The sequence below is a fragment of the Salvelinus sp. IW2-2015 genome, linkage group LG20, assembly GCF_002910315.2.
Source record: "Salvelinus sp. IW2-2015 linkage group LG20, ASM291031v2, whole genome shotgun sequence".
Lineage (NCBI taxonomy): Eukaryota > Metazoa > Chordata > Actinopteri > Salmoniformes > Salmonidae > Salvelinus > Salvelinus sp. IW2-2015.
In genome coordinates this window covers 50,680,126-50,700,964 of record NC_036860.1, presented here as the reverse complement: position 1 = coordinate 50,700,964, position 20,839 = coordinate 50,680,126, and the positions used below count along the sequence as shown (strand labels likewise).

The following is a 20,839-nucleotide window of genomic DNA, read 5'->3' as shown; positions in this document are numbered from 1 at the left end:
TGACACCGCCTGGTATAGAGTATTTGCACTGGTTACAGACAATGCTAGCACAGCTGATATTCCAGTCTGTGCTAGCAAAACAGTCCTGCAGTTTAGCATCTGCGTCATCTGACCACTTCCTTACTGAGCGAGTCACTGGTACCTCCTGTTATATCTACCTTAGCTTTGATTGGACTGATCATGTCAAAGTCATACTTTCAGAATCTTAGCTCGACAAGCAGTCATCATCATGAATCACGTTGACAATCTGCTGGCAAATCCTTTTCAATCCTTGTCATATGAAGAGAAATCATAGATAAAACGTATCGGTGCTCAGCGGCCATTGGACGTAAACATTTCACAAGTCGGAAATTAAATTATTTCTTTTTTATTACATTTATTTATATATTTTTTTATTTAACCTTAATTTAACTAGGCAAGTCAGTTAATAACAAATTCTTATTTACAATGACGGCCTACCCCGGGCCAAACCCAGACGACGCTGGGCCAATTGTGCGCCGCCATATGTGATGCAGCCTGGATCTAACCAGGTACTGCAGTGACACCTCTTGTACAGAGATGTAGTATGTTAGACCACTGCGCCACTCGGGAGCCCAACGAGTGGTTTGGTAGGAATCAGTGGCTAATGGAAAACGTTGCAAAGCAATCACTATTTTGCTTCCCCTGCCTGCTATTCAGTGGATAGGGGGTGTGGTCCAAGTCTGGGTTTAGGGATTTAAAACATTTGTCAGAAATTGCCTTTTTTCCAAGCTTAAAAGGATAAACATTCGCACGGACCAATCCAGCATGACTTCTGCCGCTTTCAAAACAACTGGAAACTAAAATCTCAGAATTCAGTGAGTTCGGAAAAACTCTGAAAAAAAACGAGGCTGACTGGGAAAATAATTTTGAACAGTCATCCAACTCGGAATTCCAAGTCAGGAACTCGGGCCTCTTTTTAGAGCTCCGACCGGAAGATCACTGATGTTATGATTCAACCTTGTTTTTTTCCGAGTTCCCGGTTGTCTTGAAAGCACCATAAATCCAGAGAATGCCAGACTTTGATGACAAAATTTTCCCTCAAGAAAGACCGCCGCAGCACCTTCCTGTTCAAGTGAGCACAGCACAACAAGGTGAGTCCAAAAATGTCTTATATGCTGCTGCATAAATTATGTAATTGTCACGAACGTCGTCAGGGAAATGACCGGACCAAGGTGCAGCGTGGTGAGCGTACATTTCCTTTTATTATGAATGTCGCCAACAAACAACAACAAAAACGAACGTGAAGCTTACTAGGGCTATACAGGCCACTAACAAAGTCAACTACCCACAACTAAGGTGGAAAAACAGGCTGCCTAAGTATGATTCCCAATCAGAGACAACGATAGACAGCTGTCCCTGATTGAGAACCATACCCGGCTAAAACATAGAAACAGAAAACATAGAAGTAAAGAAACTAGAATGCCCACCCTAGTCACACCCTGGCCTAACCAAAATAGAGAATAAAAGCCTCTCTATGGCCAGGGCGTGACAGTAATTTGCCAGGGAGATATGTATACTGTAGATAAGAAAGTCATATTAAGTGTATGTTGTGTAGTAAGCTGTTAGTAGCCCACCCTAATAATTTGGTCTATTTTCCCATCTTAATTTTGCTTACTGCTCTGACTTGGTGGTGCACATGTAGCCTATAGCCTGTTTTAGAGAAATGTCATCATCGAATATTGTAAGAGCTTTCATTGTCTGCTTATATGCCCCCTTTATTTATCCTACGGTTCTGACTTGGTGTACAGGGAGAATACTGTAAGAACGGCCCATGTTCTGAATTCTGTCTCTGTACATTTTCAAAAGTGCTGAACAAATACTACGACTACGTCGGTCCTAGCTCGCTATCTTAATCGAAATTATGGATTGCCTCTTATCCGCTCGTCGTCCCCTTATGCCATAGTTTGTACATCTCAATTGTCAGTAGAAACCAAATTTGTTTAAAACCTCTTTCAGCTAGGGGTCACTATTTTTATGTTTGGAAAAATAACGTTCCCAAGGTAAACAGACTATTTCTCAGGCCCAGATGCTAGAATATGCATATAATTGACAGATTAGGATAGAAAACACTCTAAAGTTTCCAAAACGGTCAAAAATATTGTCTGTGAGTATAACAGAACTGATTTTGCAGGCGAAAACCTGAGGAAATCCAACCCGGAAGTGTTTTTTATTTGGAAAAATCCCTGTTCCATTGCTTGCCCATCCTCCATTTAAAGGGGTATCAAACCAGATTCAATTTTCCAATTGCTTCCTCAGGCTGTGACCAGGCTTTAGACATAGTTTCAAGCTTTTCTTTTTTTTAATTAGCGAGATTTATCAAAACGCGTCAGGTGTCCTTTGATTAGTTCATGCGCCCGAGAGTTGTAGCTCGACATTTTCTTTCTCTGTAGTATTGAATAGTTTACCGTCCGGTTGAAATATTATCGATTACGTATGTTAAAAACAACCTGAGGTTTGATTATAGAAAACGTTTGACATGTTCCTACGAACATTACGGATACTTTTTGGAATTTTCGTCTGCCCTCGTCTGCCCTTCAGGCCCGGCACGAGCCTGTGGTTTTCTGAACATAACGCGCAAATCAAATGGAGGTTTTTGGGTATAAAAATAATCTTTATCGAACAAAAATAACATTTATTGTGTAACTGGGAGTCTCGTGAGTGCAAACATCCGAAGATCATCAAAGGTAAGCGATTCATTTTATTGCTTTTCTGACTTTCGTGACCAAGCTAATTTGCGGCTAGCTGTTCTTATTGTTTTGTCTAGTGATTGATAAACTCACAAACGCTTAGATTGCTTTCGCTGTAAAGCATATTTTCAAAATCTGACACGATAGGTGGATTAACAACAAGCTAAGCTGTGTTTTGGTATATTTCACTTGTGATTTCATGATTATAAATATTTTTAGTATTTTTTATTATTTGGCGCTCTGTAATTCAGCGGTTGTTTACGAAAATGATCCCGCTAAAGGGATCCGTGCGTCAATAAGTTTTTAAGCAAGTCATCCATATCAGCAATGTTTTTTAAAAAGGCAGTAAATGAGTCTGAATGAACTGTTTCGCTGCCAAACAAGGCTCTGCTGATAGCCAGGTCAGTGATAAGGATTCACTCCATGGTGCTGAAAATAAATCTCTGCTGTTGGGACAGCTTTATGTAGGCCCTAACAGTTTGTGGTGCCCGTTATAGTGCAATTAATGTATTGTTTAGTGTTGTGTAATGGCTTTGCTGGTATGCATTAAAAAAAACATTTTGGGGAGTTTACCCAACCAAGATGTACATGCTAAAATTGCTACTGGATCTACTACTCACACGAATCCTCTTAGGATCCCTCCCCCTTGACCCATCTTCTACTTTCTTCACTGCCTCAGCATATGACACCCTCTGCACTATAGCATTAGACGCATGCCTCGGAGCGCCTTTGGTGTCAAACATAACATCCCTAATATGACACTACTTTAACTAAAATGAAAAACAAAAAGGCGCTGCGAGGCATATAACTTGTTGTATAATTAATGAATATGATTTGTTTGTTTAGGATTCCTGGCAATGTAATTGTTTTGTATGTATGCTTGTTTGCATGTGACTATTCCTCTTGTTTGTTGATATTTGTTAATAAAAATCAAAATAAAACATAACATCCCTACCTGTTTGCCCCTCCCACCTATCTGTCTCAGGTAGGCCTAGCACGCGAAAGTCAGCATGGACAGAATACAATAATGGACTAATATTTGCCATATTCTAATAATTATCATGTGCCAACGGCCTGTGCCATGTTGAATCTTGTACTCCTGTAGATCTGAAAGAATTTGATAGTTAAACTTGCCAGCCAACCAGAAAAGCAAGACGAAGCAATTCAGGCATTATTGAAAGTCATTACAAACAAAAATGTATTTTTCAAGCAGTTGGTATTTATAATTAAATGTTGAGTGAAGCTTTATAGTTATGTGATGACATCAATTATTTGGCAATCATCATTTATTCGAAAACACAGTTTCCATCAATTTGTCGCAATTAAGAAAGTTCGACAAAATAAATATGCACTCCTGTCGAACGAATAAAAATGTTGTCGATCTTATTAAGAACATATCTCCTTTCTGTCGTTTCATTACAAATGTCACCATGTTTTTTTGTTGTTGTTGCTTTTGTCGAATAAACGTGGGTCAATGGAAACCTACCTATTATTGCACTGTTCAATCAATTACTGTCCTTTCAGCAACATAGGCTACTGCCTAGCCTAACATCAACAAATTTGCAAGCATTTTATCGTTAACATTGTTATTATGGCTCCGTGTTATTTCGCCGTAAATAACATCGAGGTTTGGTTTAAATGTGTACTTCTCCTTTAATGCATGAAGATGGGCGTATACTACTCAATTTGACCTCGACGAAGAGGACTGTTCGACTTCAAACTAGTTCACCTGTCAGCGGCGTCTGACGTAATATTTCTAGTTACACTGCAACTTTTTGGTTTTTTAAAGTCTCAAACCTTTATCGACTGTTGAACGCGGAGAGGCACTATATAAACCCACGTCGTAAACAGGATTATGGAACCTTTAGCGAAACGGTATCTATTGTCATGGCTGTTTGTGGCTTCAAGTCTTCAGGTGACGAGTTTGCATTTTGCGGAGGCGACTTACATATGTACAGCCTACCTGAATGTGTCGTTTATTGATTCTGTAAACAACGAAACCGTATGGCGACAAGAGGAAAGCGGACTATATGGACAACAATCTCCCAAAGTCACAGTGATGGGCGACGTGTATTTACCTGATCCGATTTACAGTTGCGAAAGTAATACTTTTTATGATGTACCCAGTGGGTCGAAGGGCTGGATCGCCTTAATTCAACGCGGCCAACTATGTTCTTTTTCAGAGAAGATCAATGTTGCGGCCAGTAAAGGAGCTATTGCTGCTGTAATTTTTAATGATCTTGGTACAGACAATCGAGTCATCCAAATGTCGCACCCAGGTATGTAGCCTACATCAAGATTGGCAACTCGTAATATTTCTAGTTATGTTAGACCATAGACGTTATTAACTACCTTTAGCGTCTTCACGAAGGTATCTTTCTGGCCGGAGGAGTTTTGTTATTAAGAGCCCCGACACTCGTTCTGGAAGTTAACATGCATCGCTTGCGGTACGGTTTTGGAAACATATGGAATGTATATTTCATTTAAGTGAGAAATAATAATACAAAAAGACGGTTAAATGACTACACACCTTTTTATAGGGTTATTGTTCCACCCGGTCATATCTCAGTTTACAGCGCTTGTTTACGTAAAACAGGCGGAAAACAGAGCGCACCTGTGCTAATTACCTAGCATGATCGAACACGTGTGTAAGGGTAACTGGGGAGGAAGTGTAGTTCGTCAGCTTTGTGTATGGATCTGTGGAAACATGTTACAGTGTACCTTTTTACTTATTATTTCTCGCCTATATTTCTTGTGACATCACAAGCGATTGTTATTAACGTTTCTAAACGTTAAGACAGAGCGTCGGGATTGTAGTTAGCATGGTCCCACTGGTAATCGGTGTTTATAACTGACAACTCTTAAATATACACTATGCAAAAATCGCTCCACAATATCCTGGTTGCTAAAATTATAATTGTCACAAACTGATTTACAAAATATGCAAGTGTAGTGTAGAGAATTATTGTACCATCTAAACCGCTGTGAAATATATTTTTTATAGCAAAAATATTGTAATTTCAGCTGTTTGAAGCTGGTGTACAAAACCGAAAGTACAAGACGAAAAAACGAAACTTAAGAACGGGAAGCATATAAAATTCGAATATAAAACATATCTACAGCTTCTTTAACTTGCTTTCAATTAGAATTAAACATTATATAACTCACTCTTCTATGTGAATGTGTTCCATTCACCCAAAAAGTTAAATATTGCAGAATGCTTTGTTAATGCCTTGGGTTCTGGAGAACAACTCTACATGTGTTCCACTTCATTCACCCAATTCTTTATTTGATTTTTTTAATGAAACGATCTCATACTTGGTCAAGACAAGTTGGTTGAAACCATCGTTTATAGTTAAATGTTAATGTTCACTGAATACCTTTCACATAGAAATGTGTTATATCTGTCATTCTCATTGAAAGCAAGTCTAAGAAGTTGTACGTCTTCTATGTGCACTATTTCTATGCATCCCATTTTTACATTTAGTTCTTTCATCTTTTACTTTTGGTTTTGTACACCAGCTTCAAACAGCTGAAAATACAATATTTTAGGTTATGAAAAATATATTTGTGGTTTAGATGGTACAATGATTCTCTACACTATACTTGCTTGTTTGGTTACAAACTGAAATTAAGCTAACTACTAGAATTTCAGTGACCAGAAAATGGCTATTTCTGCACAGTGCATCTTTAATTAAGTGGTATTGACTTGTTGAAAAACAATAGTAATTCACACAGGTTGTACATTAATCCATGTGGGGGGATGTTATGATTTTAGATTTGAACTGAAACCGCAATTAACCTTGTAATATTTCGTCCCTATGAACTGTACAGTGACTCTGCTAATTTAGGGAATACGGACAACATTTATGAAATGTTGTTTCTGTTTGGATGAGTCACATGGTTGTCAGAAACGAGGGGCCTCTGTTTTAGTGTGATAAGTAAGGTTTGAAGCCAACTGTGTGTAAACATCTAAATAGTACTGTACTCAGAATTATAATTAAATTGTACTGAAGTACTTGTTAACCTAAAAAAGTCAGAAATATTCCAAGTTGACATTGTTGGCTAAAACAATTGAGCAACGGTCTTGTTCAACGTCGCTCATCTGTGCTTGACTGGTGTAAGCTTTATGCACCAGTTGTCATTTCCAATTAGATCATTTTCATTGTGTTGAATCCAACTAGAAATTAACATTAAGTCCTAACACTTACTGAGACAGGCTGGATGACATCCTGTTTAATGGATCATTCTATTGTTTAAAACTGTGAAGATGTGTGCTTTCACAGAGAACAATACACATTGACTCTGTAATATTCCATAACAAGTGGAGTTTGTCTACACATGAGGATCCAGACAAGAGAATCATCACGAAATCGTCTGTAAAACTCTAACCGTGTGACCTACTAACTCATAAGTACCACCATCTAAAGATGGGAGACTCACGAACATTGCTCTATGCCATCCACAAGCTTTAGGCAGTCGTCTGAACTCTGTCACGGATGTCCTCATTTCGAAGAGGTCTTCTCACAAAACTGACCCAGACCAAAACGTTGGAGCTACAAACTCATGTCACCAATATCAAAAGGGAAGACTCACAAACACGAAGGTGTCTGTTCTGCTCTATGATGCACACGAAAGTAACCCAGTAGCAGGCTGTAAAAATTGCAGGAAGTTCATTTGGGGTAAAATGTGCCACAAATACCATGACCAAACATGGTTCTAAAATATGTATTTTTTTCCCCCTGAGTTTTCTTATCTCATGGATATAGGACAGACACTTCAAAACCTTATCCTTATTTTATATATATTTTTTATTTAACTTATGATTCATTAAAACAAATTATACAGGAAGGCCAAATTCAATGTTTCATCAAATACATTTTTATATATATATATACATAGACACACACACAGTTGAAGTCAGAAGTTTACACACTTAGGTTGGAGTCATTAAAACTTGTTTTTCAACCACTCCACAAACTTATTGTTAACAAACTATAGTTTTGGCAAGTCGGTTAGGACATCTACTTTGTGCATGACACAAGTCATTTTTCCAACAATTGTTTACAGACGGATTAATTCACTGTATCACAATTCCAGTGGGTCAGAGGTTTACATACACTAGGTTGACCTTGCCTTTAAACATTCCAGAAAATGATGTCATGGCTTTAGAAGTTTCTGATGGGCTAATTGACATCATTTGAGTCAATTGTAGGTGTACCTGTGGATGTATTTCAAGGCCTACCTTCAAATTCAGTGCCTCTTTGCTTGACATCATGGGAAAATCAAAAGAAATCAGCCAAGACCACAGAAAAAAATTGTAGACCTCCACAAGTCTGGTTCATCCTTGGGAGCAATTTCCAAACACCTGAAGGTACCACATTCATCTATACAAACAATAGTACGCAAATATAAACACCATGGCACCACGCAGCCGTCATACCGCTCAGGAAGGAGACGTGTTCTGTCTCCTAGAGATGAATGTACTTTGGTGCGAAAACTGTGTTATCAATCCCAGAACAACAGCAAAGGACCTTGTGAAGATGCTGGAGGAAACAGGTACAAAAGTATCTATATCCACAGTAAAACAAGTCCTATATCGACATAACCTGAAAGGCCGCTCAGCAAGGAAGAAGCCACTGCTCCAAAACCACCATAAAAAAGCCAGACTACGGTTTGCAACTGCACATGGGGACAAAGATCATACTTTTTGGAGAATTGTCCTCTGGTCTGATGAAACAAATATAGAACGTTTGGCCATAATGAACATTGTTATGTTTGGAGGAAAAAGGGGGATGCTTGCAAGCCGAAGAACACCATCTCAACCGTGAAGCACGGAGTGGCAGCATCATGTTGTGGGGGAAGTTAAAGCTTGGTTGTAAATGGGCCTTCTAAATGGACAATGACCCCAAGCATACTTCCAAAGTTGTGGCAAAATGGCGTAAGGACAACAATCAAGGTATTGGAGTGGCCATCACAAAGCCCTGACCTCAATCCTATAGAACATTTGTGTGCAGAACTGAAAAAGCGTGTGCGAGCAAGGAGGCCTACAAACCTGACTCAGTTTAACACCAAGCTCTTGTCAGGGAGGAATGGGCCAAAATTCACCCAACTTATTATGGGAAGCTTGTGGAAGGCTACCCAAAACGTTTGACCCAAGTTAAACAATTTAAAGGCAATGTGTATTTAAACTTCTGACCCACTGGGAATGTGATGAAAGAAATAAAAGCTGAAAGAAATCATTCTCTACTATTATTCTGACATTTCACATTCTTAAAATAAAGTGGTGACTAACTGACCTAAGACAGGGAATTTCTACTAGGATTAAATGTATTTGTCTAAGGTGTATGTAAACTTCTGACTTCAACTGTATATATATATATATATATATATTATATATATATATATATATATATATATATAATGTTATATTTTTTTTGTGCCTACAGGGGTCCTAAAATTCAAAATCTAATGGTCATAAAATGTATCAATTTGCCATGTTAGCTTAGTAGATATTGTGAGCTATGGGCTTAGACTTACAGGGGTTTAAATGGATAGTCATTTGCTCAATGACTGGAAGTCAATGGGAACAGCTAGCATGTCATTGCGCTAGAAGCAATGTACCCCCCACCCTTGCCACCACTGCTGGGTGAAAAAATACTATGGGAAACACGGATACTTTGCAATATCAAGTTTATTTAATTTTTTTCAAATCAAGTTTATTTTATATAGCCCTTCGTACATCAGCTAATATCTCGAAGTGCTGTACAGAAACACAGCCTAAAACCCCAAACAGCAAGCAATGCAGGTGTAGAAGCACGATGGCTGGGAAAAACTCCCTAGAAAGGCCAAAACCTAGGAAGAAACCTAGAGAGGAACCAGGCTATGAGGGGTGGCCAGTCCTCTTCTGGCTGTGCCGGGTGGAGATTATAACAGAACATGGCCAAGATGTTAGACAATAGATATGTTTTCACATTAAATTACACCATATTCTTACATTTCTCTTTAAATATTTTTGATAGACACATTAGGCCTATAGTGGAATTTGGTTGAGGGCACTTGGGGGCATATTTAAGGCCCAGCCTGTATATGTGTCTGAGGATAGTGTGATGTTTCCTCATACTTTGTTTTCCCCCTGGTTACAGGAACAGAAGGTATGGTTGCTATCATGATTGGTCACCGACGGGGCATGGAGATTGTTGAGCTAATCAGGCAAGGGATTCCGGTCTCGATGACTATTGAAGTGGGCAAGCAGCATGGTCCCTGGATGAGCCACTACTCGGTCTTCTTTGTCTCCATCTCCTTCTTCGTGGTAACAGCAGCCACTGTGGGCTACTTCATCTTCTACTCAGCTCGCCGCCTCAACAGCGTTCGTCTACAAAACCGCAAACAGGTCAGTCTCCAGTCTCCCCAACAATGATGACAATTATTTACCCTGAATTATATATGCAGGGTTCCCTTATGAAAGAGACTCTGGTCTCAATGGTTACTCCCTGTTTAAATAAAGGTAAAATAAAACAATTCAGTGGTTTGTGATGATACGGAATACTGCAGCACTATCGCCTTTTGATCTGTAGAACAATATGACTGGGGAAATTCCACTGGAAACAGTTGTTTTCCTTTCCTGCGTCAAACATACCTTCTCTTATGCGTGTGTTTCAACGAACTGTAAACATTATGGAACACTTAGTTGGGCTACACAGTTTGGGGTGTGTCAGCATTCCTCACCCACACAGAGAGAGTCAGGTGAAACTAAAATAAAGAGAACATTTCCTGTTGAGTCAGTGTCTGACTGCTCATCTATGTAGAGGTGATTCATCTATACTGTTAATCACTTGATTGTTGCATGACACGGATCCAGCCAACCAGAGAACCCCTGGTCAGCAATGTATATTATAATATTTGATGTTGTTTTCCTGTTTTCTGCCTTTGGGATCTTGTGCTTGAGCTTCTTTCTGAAATCTGTGTTGTTGGGATAGAGCGGCAGTGAGTTTCCCTTCTGAAAGGAATGGTAGGAGTCCTGACTTGTACTGGTTTTCTTTCAGATGGTGACAGATCACACCTTGTTTTGTCTTTTACAGTTCTTTGCCCTTACAGCTTTGCACACGTTCTTTGTCTGCAGGTGTCTGTCCCAAACAGTTTGTTTAATTGTCTCTTTATATTCTTTTAACACAAGAACCCTGCAGGAAAAAGGAAAAGTTTCTTTGTCCAAAGGTTTTGTCAGATTGTATTCACTGAGTGTAACTGAACTGTCAGGCTTATATGGTGGAGAAAAGTTTACTATGGGAAGAATGCTCAATGGTAGCGTTTATAAAAAACCTTTGAACCTGCTGCTGCGCAACAAGTATTTCCACTTCATCTGATTGGATCTGGGCTGTTATGCAAGGTGAAACCACTCACGTGAACAGGCCCATGATTTTCAAAGTTACAGTACTTTTTTTCAGCACTGTTTACTCCTGCATATAGGGGGTAACCTTGACTTTGAAGACTGACTGGTCTCAAGTGCTTGCTTGCAGGCTCTTAACTTATTAGCAGTGTACCACATATTGTCCTTGCTTCATGATCACTCCCAGAAGCAGTGAAGCTGTGTGTTGTCTGAAGCACCCGGTGGTCTAAGGGGCGTCTGTTCACATGTGGCTGATTATCCAATGCATTCTGCAGGGAGACTGGGTAGACAGACTGATACAGAGAAGTGTATTTTTGAGTGGGTAGCTGAGCAGTTAGAGCAGAGCTGACTTTGCCCACTGAGCTAGGACCTTATGCTCAGAGGGCACAGGGCACCATTGTTCAGGCTGTAATCATATGCAAAACTCCAGCTTCGTGCTCGCCCTGTGAACTAGATTGACCGCAACATGCGTCCCTCAAATCTACAAATCGGTCAAGTGAACATGCAACAGTATTCACTTTAATATCTGCCCCTTTAAGGATTATGAAGAATGTTGTCAAGCATCAAAACCGTCTGTGACATGTTAGTCTTTGATATCCAAAACCAAACTCTTTCTATGCTGAACAAAAACACTTCATGTTGCGAATGTTGGCCCAGTGTTTCATCAGCTGAAATAAAAGATCTCAGAAATGTTCCATACTCACAAAAAGCTTATTACTCATTTTGTGCACAAATTTGTTTACATCCCTGTTAGTGAGCATTTCTTATTTGCCAAGATAATCCATCCACCTGACAGCTGTGGCATATCAATAAGCTGATTAAACAGCATGATCATTACACAGGTACACCTTGTGCTAGGGACAATAAAAGTTGTCACACAACACAATGCCAAAGATGTCTCAAGTTTTGAGGGAGTGTGCAATTGGCATGCTGACTGCAGGAATGTTCACCGAAGCTGTTGCCAGAGAATTGAATGTTCATTTCTATACCATAAACTGCCGCCAACATCGTTTTAGAGAATGTAGCAGTATGTCCAACCGGCCTCACAACAGCAGATAACGTGTAACCACGCCAGCCTAGGACCTCCACATCCGGCTTCTACACCTGGGGGATCGTCTGAGACCAGCCACCTGGACAGCTGATAAAACTGGGTTTGCACAACTGAAGAATTTTTGCCGAAACTGTCTCAGGGAAGCTCATCTGCGTGCTTGTCGTCCTCACCAGGGTCTTGACCTGACTGCAGTTTGGCGTCATAACTAACTTAAGTGGGCAAATGCTCACCTCCAGCGTGCCAGTGGCCATCGAAGTGTGCTCTTCGTGGATGGTTTTAACTGTGCCGGGCAGATGGCAGACAGCGTTTTATGGTGTTGTGTGGGTGAGCGGTTTGCTGATGTCAACATTGTGAACAGAGTGCCCTGTGGTGGTGGGTTATGGTATGGGCAGGCATAAGCTGTATCACCCATTGAGCATGTTTGGGATGCTCTGGATCGACGTGTACTACCTCGTGTTCCAGTTCCCGCAAATATCCAGCAACTTATTACAGCCATTGAAGAGGAGTGGGACAACATTCCACAGGCCACAATCAACATCCTGATCAACTCTCTGCGAAGGAGAGTTGATCATGAGGCAAATGTTGCTCACACCAGAAACTGACTGATTTTCGGGTCCACGTCCCTACTTTATATTTTTTTTGTATCTGTAACCAACAGATGCATATCTGTAGTCCCAGTCGTGAAATCTATAGATTATGGGCCTAATGAATTGACTGATTTACTTAGGAACTGGAACTCAGTATATTTTTGTTCAGTGTATATCACAGAAAACATCTACATAATGATGACATTTTCCAGAGAATCCTCAAAGCCAATATTGTCCCTGACTCATCCTGTGTCTCCTAAATCCCCTTACATAACGTTGATTCTTCCTGTGTGCCATTGTGCACATTTTGTCTTGTTGCCATGGGGAGGCTGCATGAGCACAGAGTAGTCTTTAATTGTGTATGTACAATATGTTCAAAGCATGATTTTTATTGTATTTTCCAAATTAGTTTTAGAATTGAATCTGCCAGACTGTCCCTCCAGGATTATTTATGCCTAATACGAAAAGTCCCTGATCTACGTAAATCTGCTGTTTTGCCATCCTATATGCAAGCTGATGTAACGTTTCCAATACATGTTCTCAGAGGAACGGCTTAATGACACAGGCAGGGGCTCCTCTAATGAACGCTCTGCTTCTCCCAGATCACCCATGTTCTCTAACATGACCTCGTCGCATACGGTTCTCCTGCTCCTTCTTATTTCAGTCATTTCTGGTCACAGTATAGGAAATAAAATAATTAATTGTTGGTGCAAAATGTTTGCTTTGTTGTTGCATTCTAGTTATTACATAGTGATGTTTTTGTTGTCCACCCACTTAGTGGGTTGCTGAACGTGTTTGAAGTAAATTAATTGTCAGAGGAAGCAGATGAATGTAATTTAAACAGTAGCATGCTCACGTTCTAATACTGAACACCTTCTCTCCAACAGAAACGTCTCAAGGCAGAGGCCAAGAAAGCCATTGGTCAGCTGCAAGTCCGGACTGTGAAACGGGGAGATGAGGTAAACATGTTCAAGTACAATACGGATGTGTTGATGGTTATTATGCATCACTTTGAGGATCATTTGAAAAATATGGTTGTTTCAAACTGGTAACATATGGCATATGCAATTTTGAATGATGTGTGTTGTATGGTTCTTGTTCTGAGGACATGCAGAGTATTGTAAGCTTCTGTTTTAACCCATTACTCAGACTACTGCACATTTAAACAATTTTGCTTTGTTGGTCTATATATGGGGAAGTGACTGTCTGTTTGTTCCCCCCCCAAAACCATGGTGATCAGTATCAAATGCAATGTTCAGTTCTTGAAAAATTCAATGGTTGCCTCGGACCACAGGCTCTTATGAAGACTACATACATGTATGCTCAGTGTTACCACTAGGGCTGTTGGGGTGATGTATTACCGTCAAACCGGCAGTCTTGACCGCAGTAAATTACCACGTGACCATTGAGTCACGGTAATCTCCTCTTATGCACTCAGGACATGCGTTGGTAGTACCCTAATGACCATCATGTCCTAATGGCCTGGTACTCAGGGCTCTATTGTCCCTCTAACCACTCTGACATCAATGCAAAATCGATCAAAAATCACACCAAACACTTTTTTCATTTTTTTTCACCTTTATTTAACCAGGTAGGCAAGTTGAGAACAAGTTCTCATTTACAATTGCGACTAGGCCAAGATAAAGCAAAGCAGTTCGACACATACAACAACAGAGTTACACATGGAGTAAAACAAACATACAGTCAATAATACAGTAGAAAAATAAGTCTATATACAATGTGAGCAAATGAGGTGAGATAAGGGAGGTAAAGGCAAAAAAAGGCCATGGTGGCGAAGTAAATACAATATAGCAAGTAAAACACTGGAATGGTAGATTTGCAGTGGAAGAATGTGCAAAGTAGAGATAGAAATAATGGACGGTTGCAAAGGAGCAAAATAAATACAGTAGGGGAGAGGTAGTTGTTTGGCTAAATTATAGATGGGCTATGTACAGGTGCAGTAATCTGTGAGCTGCTCTGACAGCTGGTGCTTAAAGCTAGGGAGGGAGATAAGTGTTTTCAGTTTCAGAGATTTTTGTAGTTCATTCCAGTCATTGGCAGCAGAGAACTGGAAGGAAGAGTGGCCAAAGGAAGAAATTGGTTTTGGGGTGACCAGAGATATACCTGCTGGTGCGCGTGCGCGTGCGCGTGCTACAGGTGGGTGCTGCTATGTGACCAGCGAGCTGAGATAAGGGGGGACTTTACCTAGCAGGGTCTTGTAGATGACCTGGAAGCCAGTGGGTTTGGCGACGAGTATGAAGCGAGGGCCAGCCAACGAGAGCGTACAGGTCACAGTGGTGGATAGTATATGGGCTTTGGTGACAAAACGGATGGCACTGTGATAGACTGCATCCAATTTATTGAGTAGGTATTGGAGGCTATTTTTTCAATTACATCATCGAGGATCGGTAGGATGGTCAGTTTTACAAGGGTATGTTTGCAGCATGAGTGAAGGATGCTTTGTTGCGAAATAGAAGCCAATTCTAGATTTAACTTTGGGACTGGAGATGTTTGATGTGAGTCTGGAAGGAAGAGTTACAGTCTAACCAGACACCTTAAGAATATGTGGACAACTACAAATACCAAGTCAAACCCGTCCAGAGTAGTGATGTTGGACGGGCGGCAGGTGCAGCAAGCGATCGGTTGAGAGCATGCAATTTAGTTTTACTTTGTATTTAAGAGCAATTGGAGGCCACGGAAGGAGAGTTGTATTGGCATTGAAGCTCGTCTGGAGGGTTGTTAACACAGTGTCCAAAGAAGGGCCAGAATATACAGAATGGTGTCATCTGCGTAGAGGTGGATCAGAGACTCACCAGCAGCAAGAGCGACATCATTGATGTATACAGAGAAGAGAGTCGGTCCAAGAATTGAACCCTGTGACACCCCCATAGAGACTGCCAGAGACCCGGACAACAGGCCCTCCGATTTGACACACTGAACTCTATCAGAGAAGTAGTTGGTGAACCAGGCGAGGCAATCATTTGAGAACCCAGGCTATCAAGTCTGCCGATGAGGATGTGGTGATTTGACAGAGTTGAAAGCCTTGGCAGTCAAATGAATACGGTGCACAGTATTGTTTCTTATCGATGGCGGTTAGGATATCGTTTAGGACCTTGAGCGTGGCTGAGGTACACCCATGACCAGCTCTGAAACAAGATTGCATAGCGGAGAAGGTATGGTGGGATTCGAATGGTCGGTAATCTGTTTGTTGACTTGGCTTTCGAAGACCTTAGAAAGGCAGGGTAGGATAGATATAGGTCTGTAGCAGTTTGGGTCTAGAGTTCGTCTCCCCTTTGAAAGAGGGGATGACGCCCAGCTGCTTTCCAATCTTTGGGAATCTCAGACGACACGAAAGAGGTTGAACAGGCTAGTAATAGGGGTTGCAACAATTTCGGCAGATAATTTTAGAAAAGGGTCCAGATTGTCTGTCTAGCCCGGTCTGCATTTGTAGGGGTCCAGATTTTGCAGCTCTTTCAGAACATCAGCTGACTGGATTTTGGAGAAGGAGAAATGGGGAAGGCTTGGGCGAGTTGCTGTGGGGGATGCAGTGCTGTTTACAAAATGGACAACACTTTCTAAGGTGGTGATTCATTCAAAACACCCATATGCATATTGGAGCTTATGCATAGGCTTATGAGCCCAAATTGTGCTGTTACACAATACATAGCCCATTACAAATGGCAGGAAAAACACAAAATAAAACTGATTTAAGATGTCTTTGGCACATTGTTTAATTTTGGGAGTATAGGCTAGACCAAATGTTAGAAATTACCTATGAGTGTGGACTGTATTATTATCGATACTGGATGGACTGGTTACCTTATGCTATGCTCCAAACTTTCTATCCATGAGTCTGGGAGAGAAAGTATAGCCCTAGGCGAGGCTGTTGGTTCATTGATTTTGCAAGGTGTCTTACAATTCTAGTGAATTTGTATATGATTTTGAATAGCCCAGTAATAGCTCCTCGAATATTGTTTAACGTGTGGAGTGAAATAAGTGTTCTTGTTTTAGTTCTCTGCTGCTCCTATTAAGCACATAAAACCAAGCGCAGCCACCATTCACTATTCCAGTGCATATGGATGACATGTCTTTTTCCCCTGCCCCTGTTCCTGCCCATTTGATAATGGGCTATTGTAAACCAAAACGAATTTAACATATTAGTAAAGGCGAGATTAAACTGAGAATAGTTTGATGGCTGAAAATAGTATCACTTGATGAGAACAACTGTGCATCCTGAGGTAATGGAACGGAGCGAAAGCTTTTTTTCTGACTTTCTCAAATCATCAATAGCCGATAGTCGCATCATTCAGCCCATACATGTTTTGATTTCTAAGGTTTGTATGATTCACAACTAAAGTTGCCAAGTAACTCTAAATGCAGTATATAGGACCTGTTTCAAATGAATACTTTTATGCTCAACATAGCCACTTCATATGCGCACTTGCGCCAGAATATCCTTTCTATTTAATTCAGCTAAATTCAATTATATACTTACTATAAAATCATAAAATAATGGCATGGGACTTACAAGCATATCTTGTCAGCTAAATGAACAAACCTACAGCCTATGGCATGGAGCATAGACAGATACCAACATGCAGTAGATCAACTTATATTCTGTTCTTCTAAAATACATTTTATTCATATCTTAATGTTTCTTTAGACCTGGCTAAAATAAGTAATCGATTTATTGTGAACGTGTATATTAAATTGATTTATTAGACGTTTTAAATGTAGTTGTTCCAAAGGTGCACATCAGTGGCTTGAATGCAGCTTGTATGCGTGAAGGCCTGGAGATGCTAAACTTCTTTGTTTAATTAATGGTCATTTAACCGTGAGACCGGCAGTCTTTTGCATGACAATAACCAGCTGACAAAATGTCATGACCGCCACAGCCCTAGTCACTACAATATATTTTTGAACATGTTTTTCAGGAGACTGGGCCTGATGCTGACACCTGTGCAGTGTGTATTGATGCTTACAAGTCTGGCGACGTGCTGACCATCCTCACCTGCAAGTAAGTGCCTAACTGCAGGGGTTTGTTGCTAGTTTAATATTGTCACATGGAGTACAGTAGGCCTACCCCCCTGCCTGCTATTACAATTCCCTTAATTTTGTGATGTCATCATGATTCTTGTTTGTTTTTTCTTTCCAGTCATTTCTTCCACAAGACCTGCATTGAGCCCTGGCTATTAGAGCACAGGACATGCCCCATGTGTAAATGTGACATCCTCAAGGCCTTGGGAGTAGAGGTAGGCAACTGTATCTTGCATCATGTCCTCTGCATTACCCTGTACTTTGAAATAACCTTTGCTTGTCATTCACTGAAGTTCTTGATTGAAATACTGTTGTAGATTAAACAATATTTACACTGCTAGTGCCATTGTTTAAGGAGAATAGGCAAACATGCTAGATTGCAAGTTGAAACGCCTGTAGTGGGACCAGAAATGGCTATGTTTTTATGAAAGTGATGCTAGTCAGTCCACCTGTATCCCCCTGAGCAGCAGCCGGAGGAGGAGCATCCCAGTCATCAAGTAACCATGCCTCCAGACATGAGGTCCTACCCTAGCGTCCCCGTCCCAGATGACACCCGCAGTGAGACAGCCTCCTCAGGCTATGCCTCCGTACAGGGCACAGAGAAGTACAGCAGCCCAGCAGACGAGACCCACACATTTGAGAGTAAGACACAGCATTCACATTCGGAGGCAAATTATTTTGATGAAGTGATGAAGTCTTATAACATCACAAATAGCTTTGAGAGCTTTTTCACATAAGCATTGTCTATAGACATAAGGGGGACTACTGTAGTTCAGTTGGAAGTGGTACTACTTTGGGCATGTTCTTTAGAAGATGCAGGCTTTCACATTACTGTGATGTGTTGAAGCCACAACCCTATGCAACCCTGCTCAAGACAGTGTGAATTTTGCCACCCATGTTTTTTAAAATTCTAGTGGTTAGATATTCCCGTTAATTAATTTCAGATACTTTTTTTGTCTAGTTAGTTTGATTGCTGCAAGTAGATATCAACGAGTCCACTACAAAATCTATTCCTGATCAAACAACCAGTATTGTTACTGTCTGGTGCTGAAGTGCCTCTCAGTTTCCCTCCTCTTTAGCTTGCTTATCCATTGACCTCTGTATGAGCCATTGTGCCAAAATAAATATTGACCAGCAGGTTGGTTCTTGTATGGTTTGCTAGCAGCACTTATGAGGCTTGACTGACTGTAATCATGTTTGTGTTACAGCGTTGGAGCACTATCCTGACCCTGGGTCAGTCCAGGTGGCCATCCAGCCCCATTATGACAACCTGGCCTTTGAGGGCGACTCACAAAACCAACTGGAACCCCGGACATGAACAGCATGCTCACTCCAAGCACTGAAGCATGGCTAATGGGACTAGCACCACAATCAATTACATTCAAATATGTTTCCTGTGGTCATGAAGCAAGTGAAACCAGGAATGTGGGCCTGAGATTATTCATAGGAAAAGAGGCCTCAACCTACCTATGCATTTCATTTTAACATTAAATTGATGAGGCAATTCTTCGATGCACTTACCACTAAGTTAGGAAATTGTCATTTTCACTCTTGTTCAAGTCCAGTTTAATGCCGATTTGAATTTAATTGTACTTTTTAATGATTTATTTGATTACGTTTCTTGAGGTTTAATTCCTTCAGTCAATGGATCAGTTAGTTACATTTTTTTTATAGCTAATTTCACACCCACAGTTTACTGGGATTAGACTACTCTCCATGTGTCTGTTAATGGGGTATTATAGGTGACAGTTCTCATGACAATGAAAGTTTGAGGTGATATGCTAATTCAGTTTCAAAGACCCTTACATTTAGAAACGTACAATAATGCAGTAGTTAGTGTAAGGCATTTTCTGATAAGATTTACAGCTTTGAAAATTCTGCTATTTTCTGCATGGCAAATTACTTTGACAGCAAGCACACTGCTATACAAAGCTTAGTTTTACCTCTGGTATGTATGTGTCTAAGCATTGATTTTATTTCAATCATAAGCATAGGATGTTAGTGTCTCGAACATACCTTGGTTTGCCTTGTCTTAGCAGAGGAGAGCATAAGATGTGAGGAACATTCCACTTTCGAAATATAGATTTGTCTCATTGTTGCTAATTGAATGTACATGTGAATTTGGTTTGCCACTTGTTTGAGGTAAATCCCAAAATGAGGGACTGCTTCCTCCTTCTGTATGCTTGTGACATTACAATTACTTAGGTGCCCTGGCACACACCCCTGCCCAGCACTTCCTGATCTGTACCTGTAGCTACATGTCTTTTTATTAAATTTTTGGTCTTATGGGTTTGATGCATGTTAGGAGTGGTATTTTAACTTGGAAATACTGAGTCTGGGTATGGGAGTAAGAGCATCTATTTAAACCCCCTGGCTTCATGCAAATATTTGTACATATGTTTCAGTAACTACCTGTGCTTTTTGGGTGTGTGCCTTAAAATGATTCAGCAGTGAAAGATATATTCCATGCCATCCTACTTTTAATAGAAAAATGCATAGAGTTCACTGTGTATTTTCAACTAGATTGTGCATGCACTTCACATTAATTAGTTCATTTAATGTCAATACATGTCTCAGGTTTTAAACAACAACAAAAAAACTGGTCTTAACCTTGTTCAGCCTTTCCAGAGTAAATGTCTAAGTATTTTTGCTTAAATAAGGGACAAAGGTTAATTTTATTTTACTCAGTTATGTGGGAAATGTACTAAACTGGTATATATTAATAAAATACTTATTGTAAATACATTTGTTTGATCAAAATATTGCTTGGTGCTAATTTGTTCATTTTGTTTGTAAAGGGGATAAAAAAAATCTGATCTTCATTCACTAGTGATGCAATTAATTGTTAGAAAAGGCCATGCTCACCTCAGTGAGACCTCTGGAATTCTGTGAAAAAAAGTTAATTGGGCAAATGGACAGGGAAGGGTAATGGAATTTTTGTGGTATTTGCTGTAAGGCTGCCCTGTAGGCTGTTATTAAATTTTTCTAATTATAATGCAAAAATTAGGGACATTATTAATATTCATAGTGTCAGTCAATTATATCAGCTGCACTTCACCGTAGACAGACT

At 40.2% G+C, this 20,839-nt stretch overlaps 1 protein-coding gene across 2 annotated transcripts in view; it reads left to right on the top strand.

The window, feature by feature from the left end:
- Positions 1-19,735, top strand: part of rnf128a (ring finger protein 128a) — a 34,541-nt gene extending 14,806 nt beyond the window's left edge. The window contains exons 1-7 of one of the 2 annotated variants that reach the window (XM_024011799.2): positions 4,390-4,987; positions 9,854-10,101; positions 13,620-13,691; positions 17,667-17,749; positions 17,888-17,984; positions 18,237-18,411; positions 18,978-19,735. In XM_024011799.2, the coding sequence (XP_023867567.1) occupies positions 4,564-4,987; positions 9,854-10,101; positions 13,620-13,691; positions 17,667-17,749; positions 17,888-17,984; positions 18,237-18,411; positions 18,978-19,087 (1,209 nt within the window). In that variant the 5' untranslated portion in view covers positions 4,390-4,563 and the 3' untranslated portion in view covers positions 19,088-19,735. Of the gene's footprint in view, positions 1-4,389; positions 4,988-9,853; positions 10,102-13,619; positions 13,692-17,666; positions 17,750-17,887; positions 17,985-18,236; positions 18,412-18,977 lie in introns of those variants that run through there. The other variant, XM_024011798.2, reaches the window with a different exon arrangement.
- Positions 19,736-20,839: the final 1,104 nt, after the last annotated feature.